General features: G+C 37.0%; 1 protein-coding gene across 1 annotated transcript in view; it reads right to left on the bottom strand.

Annotated features, from left to right (window-relative positions):
• Window positions 1-1,126: 1,126 nt before the first annotated feature.
• The window catches only part of CDC40 (cell division cycle 40), a 25,417-nt gene continuing 16,250 nt past the window's right edge, over window positions 1,127-10,293 (bottom strand). Inside the window, exons 5-12 of the mRNA XM_009705166.1 lie at window positions 9,209-9,348; window positions 8,483-8,579; window positions 6,646-6,785; window positions 4,999-5,073; window positions 4,283-4,328; window positions 2,779-2,880; window positions 1,349-1,464; window positions 1,127-1,264 (exon numbers count right to left, since the gene is read on the bottom strand). Of these exons, the coding sequence (XP_009703468.1) occupies window positions 1,127-1,264; window positions 1,349-1,464; window positions 2,779-2,880; window positions 4,283-4,328; window positions 4,999-5,073; window positions 6,646-6,785; window positions 8,483-8,579; window positions 9,209-9,348 (854 nt within the window). The remainder of the gene's footprint in view (window positions 1,265-1,348; window positions 1,465-2,778; window positions 2,881-4,282; window positions 4,329-4,998; window positions 5,074-6,645; window positions 6,786-8,482; window positions 8,580-9,208; window positions 9,349-10,293) is intronic.

The raw sequence follows: 10,293 nt of genomic DNA on the forward strand, positions 1-10,293 counted from the left end.
TTTGTGCAAGTGAGACCATCCTCCCACCTTCCAGAGAGGAGAAATTCCTTAGCAGATAGGATATTGTAAAGATTTTTCTTTAAGGAGCTCAGTAAAATGCATGGTCTAACTATGAAGTACTGAACAGAGGCTGTCTTGGAGTGACATATGGTGACAGCATTACGTGTCTAGCCTAAGCCCGGGTTCCCAGACTTTGGTCATTACCATCACTGCTACTGGCAATGATAGCAGCCGATCATAGACATGCTGAGGGCTTTGCTGGCTGCTTGGGTATCATTCAAATACCACAGATTGGAGTCTCTTGTCTAGGATTTAAAAAAAAAAAGCTATAGGAAGGAACTAATTAGTCACAGAGCTGTCGAACTAGCGTCTGTATTGTACAACAGCTTTGCATGTGTGAACAGCAAAAGGAAACGGAAGGAAATGGATACCTACAGATATGAGTGTGAATATTTCAAAAAGAAATTTGAAATCCTAGAGAAATCTTAAAAGTCCTAAGCTGAAAATCTTAGTACCTAAAACCTTGTGGAAAACATTTCAGATAGGAGAGATTTGTTTTCTCCTCAGATACATTAAAAATTGGAAGCCATTTAAAATGGTGTTTCTTACAAGTTTTTCTTGGATAGACTTTCACTTTTCTGTCATCTATTGTATTCATACTGTGGGTATCAATGATTGCCAAAAAACCAGACTACCAGAAAACAAGAAATGAAGCTACACTAAACTAGTTACTTCATACATGGGCCAAATATTATGTAATACTATGCACATCCAAGTTCAAAGCATTCAAAATCGACATGCACCAATGTAACAGAGCAGACAGCTCTTTAAAACAGTTAATTTAAGGGCTAATACACACTCGGGGAAAGGAGAGAGAACACAGATCACTAACAGAGTGCCGCATCCTTCAGGCCGACAGGGTTGTCTTATGCTTTCTTTGGGGGAAGAGGAAATCCATGAAGTGCCTCAAGCATTAAGCCAGAATAGGGTTTTAAAGCTAGCTCTTCCTCAGCTAGCTAGAACTCAGAACGCTCCAGTGTCCTATCTGCTTTGTATACTTTTAAAAATAAACTCTCTTCTCAGTTTGCTCATAATATACTTTAAGTTAAGATTCAAATTTTTAAACTTACCATTCCCAGACTCTTAAACTCTTGTCATCAGATGTACTCACAAACCTTCTATTTTCATCCACAAACACAATGGTGTTGACAGCTCCCAAATGCCTATCGTATTCCTGCACAATCTCACCACTTCGAATATCCCACTACAAATAAAAAAGTCAGAATAAGACCTTGGTTTTTTACTCAGTATCAGAATTTTTAGAGGAAGAGATATTAAGTAGACATACCTGCACAATTTTCTTATCTGACATTCCTGCAACAAAGAGATTTTGTTTATCTTCATCAGGATTGAACTTGACACAATAAGGAACCTTCCTGTTTGTGAATCTTGAAATACATTGCCCTGCAACAGAAAAGCCATTCGTAGTGCATCAGGTTGGAAGTTCTATGGGCTGATTAGCTCTTTGCAGATTTTGATAAAACCCACTGATTTTACTTTTACTTCACTAACAGCAGAAAATACTTGTCTTAAAGCCCTTAAGAGGACTAGAGGGTAGAATTTACCCAGCTCCTTGATTTGACCTTCTTTTACATGTTTGCATGCACACACCTGTACAAACACACACACATACAAACTATTCCACACCTTTACTACAGCTTTCCAAACAGTGTAACTGCTCAGTACCCTGTATGTCATCAGGACATATCAAGGACATCAGGACTGGTCAGGATATCACAAGATGACCACTGTCTTTGCAAAGCATCACCTCCTTAGAATCAGGGGTCTTCTTGACAAGAGACTTAAACTCAGGCAAGAATGCCTCAATCCTAAACCTAGAAAAGGATAACAGCAATCCAACTGCAAAACAAGTCACTGAGCTCCTCTCATAGCCTCAGCCATAAATACCCTTATTACATGTTATCTGTAACTTACAGAAGCCCATTCTAATCCAAAAGCTCCATACATTTTTCAGGTGTCTAAATGACTGAGTTCAGACTCAAGACTGCAGAATTTGACTTACACTTTTCTGGCTGTCACGAGTATAAGACTAGTGGCACTGCTAACTAAGAAAGCTAACATCTTTTTCTAACATGGAACCTTCCTGTCTTAGGAACAGACTTAAGTTTAAAAGAATACTGAAAATCTATTCTGTATCTTTTTAGCTTAAGAAACTACTTGGAGCAGAATGTTACAGAGCATCTCCCAGGCAGTTCTGTGAGAGCATCAGAGCTACCCTCCAACTCCCTATACCAGCAGCTCGATTTCCACCACCTTTTCTTATTTGGAGTGCTCTTCAAGTTCAGCTTAACCAAAACAACCAAGTGAAATAACTCTTCTAAATTAAGCATATTTAGGTCTAAAGTGTGATTTCATAACTTAATTTTATGCCTGTAAATGTAAACATGCAATTAACTGCTTTGGTGAAATTTTATCTTTTCGCTGAAAATTGTTCTAGCGTTACAAATAACTACCAAACTTCTCAAATAAAAAGGTATAAGAAACACAGGTATATAGGTAGTATCAATTACACCATTACAGATAACAACAAAACATTTAAGAAAAAGACTATTCATCCTGTAAGGAAAGCCCAAACACTGAACTACAAGATGATATTAAGGATAATTGGAAACAACTGGACTGACTGATAATATATCTTGATATTTACTATTAATTAAACATAGTGCCAAATAACAGCATCTACAAATACAAGCCTACCTGTTTCAGTGTCCCAGAGTTTAAGATAGCGGTCATATGCAGCACTAAGAAACTGAGTGCCAGCATTATTAAAACAGATGTCTCGAACAGCTTTACTATGTCCTACAAGATAAAAAAAATGTGATGATAAACTTTTATCCACTCATGCTTAGAATTAATTTTTTTTAAAAACATTATTCAAGTTAAACGCTCCAGTCTTTACCAATGCAAAGAGAACAAGGAAATCGCTTACTGAGGTTCTTAATGAGCACTAGCAAACAATGATTCAAGCGAGAAAGAAAAAGTAACTCCTAAAGAAGAATGAGAATAAAACCCCCAAACCCCCAGACCTCTAAAGCAGTGGAGAGTGAAACAATAGTACTGCACAGAACCAACCACTGTGCCTCATTCATAAATTGATATAAAAGCAGAACTTTAAGTACTGTTGGCTTCAAAGATTGTTCTGGTTACAGTTAAGAGCTGCAAGAGAAGTTTACAACACTGTAATAAATGTCAACATCTAATGAAAAAGAGGAGAGACAAACTCTACAAGAGATACATTTAAAGAAGAAACATTTATAATTAGAAAACAGGCAAAAAATATGGGAAATACTAGACGAGAAAATTAAGAATGCTTTCATCTGGTGTTAACCTTGCTACCCCTCAATCCCAATACTTTCATCTGACCACTGCATCAGACTTGTAGGGGATCTCTTTAGTTAAAATATTGGCACAGTAACTTAAATATAGCTAAGGAACAGGTGAATCTGGTTGATAATAAAGACCTTTCAAGAAAAACATTCAAACTGTTCAGCAAGAGCTGTCTATTGAGAGAGAACCTTTTTTGAGCCATCATCTTTGCCATACTGCTGTCATCAGAAATATTAGGTGAAAAAAAGACTTCTTTGTTGTTACTGAACATATATTCACTCAGTGTTCTAGAAATGTTCCCATTTCAAAAGGGGAATCAGCTGCTTTTGTTCTGCATTCAAGGCTGCTAAGAAGTTTGTATTTCTCTCTCTCGCAGCTATCTGCTTTAAAAAGCACCTGTTACATGAACAAAAAGGGCATCTGAACCTAAAAAAAAATTTCCCATGCTTTTGCACTAGAAACTCAGCACAGAAGAGACCACCTAGTTAAGGGGTGAATCATCAGACCATGAGATGCCCTCACTACCTAAATACAGAGGGCTGCTGTTCTCAACATGAAGGTGGGGCAATTTAATTTCACAATTTTGCCTTTGGAAAGGAGTCTTGCATAAAGTATTGATGACTGCAGAACACTAATGTTTTGTTTTAAGGGTCATAAGGTGTTATACATCAACAATAAATTGCTTGGAATAATGACAAAGGTTAATTAAAAACTTGCACTGTTTTAAATTCTTATTGCCAAGATCATACTGAATACCATTTGCCTTGGATGCCTACAAGTCCTCTCTATGACAAATTAATGTGCTAACCTAAATCATATCCTTCCATGAAGTTGTTTTAAATACACATCAGTTTTTAAAAAAAACAACTATTACCAATAAATGTTCGTAGACATCTTCGATCACCATATACTTCCCATAGCTTGGAAAAAAAAAAGGGATGAGGAGAAAAGATGTCAATTGTTAAACAATAATGATACCGAAATTAAGTGCAAACATATATAGCAACATCTTTTAAGAAATTAATTACAAACATATGACATTACTGATTAATCACAACTATCTACCTAGAAATTCACAAGAATGCTCTGTCACTTTCTTGTTAGAAAAACCCCCTTAAAAATAACTAAAAAACCCATACCATATTCCAACTTTAAACTCCTAAGGTTTTGCTAGTTAAAAAAACCCAAAAAACCCAAAACTGCATCATCAGCTTTCTAATATGATGTATGCTGGACTAAAATGAGATCACTTCAAGACCACAAATGCTTCAGTAGAACACTTCAGCAGAAACCTATTGCTAGTTGTAAAACTAGGCTTCACAGAAAATTATTTATTATAATAACAAAGGCAATAACCTGAGGAACTTGTGACCTAAATGCTATTACTAAATGATTAACGCTGTTCTAAAACCCACAGTCTTGTGAATTATTTCTATCTTTGTACCAACAAATTTGTAATTTAAAGATCAAGTGAGAAAAATAACACAGACAAAAGGTATTTGGTAGAACTATCAAATGCTTAAGTAAAATGCATTGTCTGTATTCAATGATGGCATAAAATATATTTGTGAAAATAGAAAAATAACTCACCTTAATTTTGCAATCCATAGAGCAAGACAACAGTATATGCCCAGAGAGGGGAAACAATCTAACTGCACTGACACCCTGTAAATAAGGATATAATTAAACAGTAAGTGGAGCATCTAGGTATTTCCTCAGTTCACATACCCTCTTTTCTAAGCAAAAAGCTAAAGCTTACCTTCATAAAATATACAGATACTGCATCTTGAAAAGAAATAACCTACCCACATTCCATTTTAGAAACAGCAATGTGTTTTTAACAATTGTTATTGGCAACAAATTGATTCACTTCAACAGCTGTATATATACCCTCCTTCAACACTCACATCATTACTGTGGTGAACACAGCAAAGAAATACAAACTGTGGGTTTGGGTGACTGTTTATGTATAACAAACCTTCTCAGGTGGGGCAGGTAAGGAATTTTTCCACAAAGTTTCTGGCCAGCTTCATTTCTTACATATACCACCAGTGGCTTCTGCCCACTGCACTCATTCCCTGGGCACAGCACCTTCCCATCCACCTGTACTTCAGGTACTCCTTCCAGAGAAAGCCCAAAGAACCACCAAGTACTCATGGTTTGATGTCCCTTCTTCCATTTCATGTTAATTACTGTATTCATATTCCATCCAGCTCCTCCCACCCCTGGGTGCTTTATCCTCCTTATTATTGTCTACTTATATCCCCCAGCTTTTCTAGGTTTGTCAGCCCATCTTTCTTTTGCTTCTCTCATCGATACTGTTACTCATCTCATTTGAAGGAAAAAGCTATTTTGTGCATCAGTCTGTTCTAAGAGTATAATAGGCAGAGGAGTGACTAGAGCTTTGAGGAGGAGTTATTATTCTGGAAAGCACTGATAGTTGCAGCTACAAGCTCTTTGATGCAGCAATCATTAAAGAAGAGTTCAGAGCTAAAAAAGAGTAAAAGCTAAAAGTGTTCCCTGTGTCCTCCTTTCTTCCATCCTTCAGATATCATTAAGGTGCTGTCCATTGCAGCACAGCATATTCCCTCAAGCAATACTGAAAATTAGAGACAAAAGAAGCAGCAAATTGAGTATAAGCTTTACAAACCTGATCAATGAAACACTTTTTTAATACCAAAAGCATGTATATAGTTATGGGCTCCATCACAAGAGGAAACTGTAGATGTTAAGTAGCATCATCAAAGAAAACGCTTAACAAGGCACACCTCTCAAAGGTTAATAGCTGTATTTGGAAAACCTGTAATGCTGATGCATCATAATCACAAAATCTATGTAACTTTTCATAAGTTTGGTATGAAATAGCCCTTAAGTACTTTTACCATTTAAAAAAAAAAAGCAAGCATTTTCAGGCATCTCTAGAATTAGCCTTACTCTTATTCACATGGTAGTTTAGGAAATAACTCCAAATCTCACAGAAGTCACTAAATAATATTTGTTCATTTAAAGGAGGTCAGGAAGTCACTATGTTAATTAAAAAGTATATGCAGGTAAACAACAGCATTTGAGCAGGCAAACACCTTGTGTGAGCATGCAATGCAACCAATTACACGCATAATGTGGTAAAGGCAAAAATACTCCTTCCTTCTACTGATACTTCAGTTTTATGGAAGTTACTAGCTTCAGCCACAGTGAAGTGGGTTTTTATGATGCACACTCACAAACACAACTTCCTACCTTTGTATGTCCAGACCACACGTGGATCTGTTTCTTTGGAAGATAGCACTTCTCAGGTGGCACTGTAGAACGGAGATTAACTCCAACATCTTGAGGGACATGAAGATAAGATCTCCCCTGATAGTCATACATTTCCTTAACTGAAAAGGTAAACACAGAATTCTGAGAATCCAAGAGCTTGTATTTTAAGAGGTTATAATACTTGAAAGGCTGAACAGCCACATACAATTAAGGTTTTTCTCAACACAGCTGGTCTGCTGTGAAGTGGGGAGGCAGGGGGGTGGTGGAGAAGAAAAACCCACTTCACAGGATACAGATGTGGAATCTTATTTAACATCAGTTAAACTCAAATTAAGTCATTACAGCAAAGTCTGCTTGGAATCTGATAATCTGAACATTAAGACAATCTCCCTCCTACACATCTTCCCATCAAACAGCAAGAGAGTTCCTTCGGGCCAACAAGGGTTTGCTTGCACTAACTCTATACGGACTATAATGTGCAACTCTAACCCTGGCATTTTCTTGCAATTCACATTCCAGCCAGCTCTGTGCTGTGTCAATCACATCAACAGAATTACAAATCAGAGGGAAAAAAATGACCCATTTGGCCAGTGTAAACCAATATTGGTCAGCAGTAGCCAACAGCTGCTCTTTGACTAAATTTAAGTGATTGGACAGTCAGACATGCAGGGATGCATTGTGCATAGAAATGGATATTTCAGAATAGACTTGTGTTGGATAGCCATGACATTAAGCTGTGCAATGATGAAATTAATTTCTCAGTTTCTGGGATATTGTTACAGCAGTTTTGGTTGTACAAGTGACCCCCTGCACAGTATCAATGTTTACATGTGTCTAGAAAATGGTGTATTTCTGGAATGTTTGCGTTTGAGAAGATTAAGTTTATCTTGTAAGGTCTTTCACTGTGAAACTTCAGGTAGAGACCATGAAAAGTTGGATACAAAATAATTATTCTATAGGAGGCTAAATTTCAGTGGCTAAATTTCAGGTTTGTTATGTTCATCACTATTCAATAAACACTGTCATGATCTACTACATATAAACAGAATGAAGTGCTAATGTCAGCAACCATATCTCTCAGCCACTTCTTTAAGGCATGTAAGAAAGCAGGCTCCAGCTTGTGTATGTGAGAGCCTGGCTGTAGAAAGTGGTAAAGAAAGAGAGGCTCGGTTTACCTCTCTGTGCCAAGCAATAAAAGGCAGGACTGTTTTGCATGCAGAGTTGAAGAAACAGTTTCCAAAAATCACTTAATTTTACTTACTTATCGAACCATTTTCTTTGAAGGTACCACATGCCATAGGCTTCCATGGGGTAATTATTTGATACACAATTATTCATAGTATGACAGCAAGAACATTTACATTAAGAACTAAGGAAGTATAAAGTCCAAGTCATTTTTTAAATTTTATGTAAGCTGTAACTCAAAGCACTACGTGCTGATGAAGATTACTGACACATAAAACTGCAGTAATTCTGAAGCTGAAATTAAGCCAAACTTATAACTTTAAAACGTTTGCTCTGTAAAATAGGAAAGGGATACGTGCGCCTAGTAACATTGAAAATAAATAAATAAAAGCAGTACCCTGAAGGATGACATTTCCACACTGCTCTTCACAGTATGAAGTGGAATTAGCCCAAGTTTAACGCCTTCCCTGTCCTTTATGCTTACGCCTGTGAGCGCTATTATCTCCAATACAGAAACATCAAGGTGCCTCAGCAAAACTGTTGAGGCTGTCTGCCATCCTTACTAATTAACACAGCAGGCACGAAAACATAGTGAGCAAGAAAATGAGAACAGGGAGGAAGATGCCATTACCATGTAATACAGTCTTCTCCTCTCCAGGTTTATCATCTTCTAGTTTTCCTCTCTTCTGCCTCTTAGCTGTTATTTCATCCAACTCTTTCTGTTCTTCCTGGAAAAATAAAACATGATCTTTTAAAAATTCAGTGCTCAGAATCACAAAACAAAATCCAGAACTGTACTACCGTTTACTTACTATTAAGAACACATTTATTTGCTAAATGAGATTAGACATATTTCTAAGCATCAATAAAGAGAATACCTTTATCAAAACGAGAGCAGTTTGAAAAGCTATATTCAACGAAAAGAATTAAGTATTATCTTTTTATTCAGAGACTACAGCTAAGCATCACTGACTGAACAAGAAGGATGTTTGTTGGTTGGAGAGTTGGGGGTGTGTGTGTTATTGTTGGGGTTTTCCTGTTTGGCTGTTTTTTTTTTTCTTTTTTAAACAAGTTTTATTTTCAGTTTGTTTCAAGCTGCTTCTGCTTATAAATGTATTTTAACCAGACTCTACACACTACACAGACACAATGAATTTTATTTCCAAACAGCCTTGCAAATAATTGTACGCATAATATTTGGAACACATTATTCTGATGTATCACCTGAAATGTTTCTATCACTCTGAAATACAGCAGGGATCTTCTGCTTGGACAAACTAGTAGCGCAGCTGGATCTCTGTTAAAACCACTGCAATGTACTAACATTTTGTATCTATTGTGTTAAAGTAGTACTTACTTCTGATGGTTTAGCTACTTCTTTTTCATCAACATACTTTGCCCATGGTCCCAGAAAACCATCAATATTAGATGCATCATTCTCCTTGAATTTCTTCCTTTTTTCAATTTTCCTCTGTCCTGTTTCAAACACTGTTAAACCTGAAGAAGGAAACAATACACTGCCTAGCTGCTAACACAGAATACAACATCGTAGGTCATACCATAGTCAGTTTAAAAGAAAAAACCACCACCACCACTCCTTCCAACACACAGCAAAATGGAAAAAGGACTTGAGCAAAATCAGCCAAAGCATTGCTAACTTTTCTATGAACACTGCTAACTATGTACAGTAACAGAAGAACTACTTAAACTGTGTGTCAGGGTTTGTTAGAGCATTTAACCATGCATGTACCTATGCGTTTTTAACAAATAAGTCTGCAGACTGTAAGAATACATCAATTTACATACTTTAATGCAGTGTTTGAAAGTAGAGTCCTAACAATTGGCTTCTAAACCTCCTCACCTCTCTCAGTTTCCAAAAAAAACCCCCAAACCCCAAAAAAAAGACAGGTCTCCCCAAACCCCAACCACAACTGTGTATTCTAATATAGTAAAAACTGGGTTGGAAGGGACCTTTAGGGCCATCTAGTCCAACCCCCCTGCAATAAGCAGGGACATCTTCAACTCAGGTTGCTCAGAGCCCCGTCCAACTTGACCTTGAATGTTTCCAGGGATGCCCACCTCCCTGGGCAACTCAGTGTTTCACCATCCTCATCATAAAAAAACCCCACAACTCTTCTTTATATCTAGTCTGAATATAGCCTCTTTTAGCTTAAAACCATCACCCCTTGTCCTATCGCTACAGCCCTATTAAAAAGTCTGTCCCCACTGACATGTTCCTCTACCTCCAATCACTATCTTGCTCTTTCATAACAGCAAGCTTATGCTAGCTTTTCACAAATGCTGTGCCCTCAGAATTTTGTTTGTCAAAACTATTAAACAATATACATATGGGAGGAAAAAAAATTAAAAGATGTTAAAGTAATGACTTAGAAGTTTCTCAAAGGGATGTATATACAATTATGTGCAATTTTCAAACAATGT

The sequence above is a fragment of the Cariama cristata genome, unplaced genomic scaffold, assembly GCF_000690535.1.
Source record: "Cariama cristata isolate BGI_N322 unplaced genomic scaffold, ASM69053v1 scaffold11208, whole genome shotgun sequence".
Taxonomy (NCBI): Eukaryota; Metazoa; Chordata; class Aves; order Cariamiformes; family Cariamidae; genus Cariama; species Cariama cristata.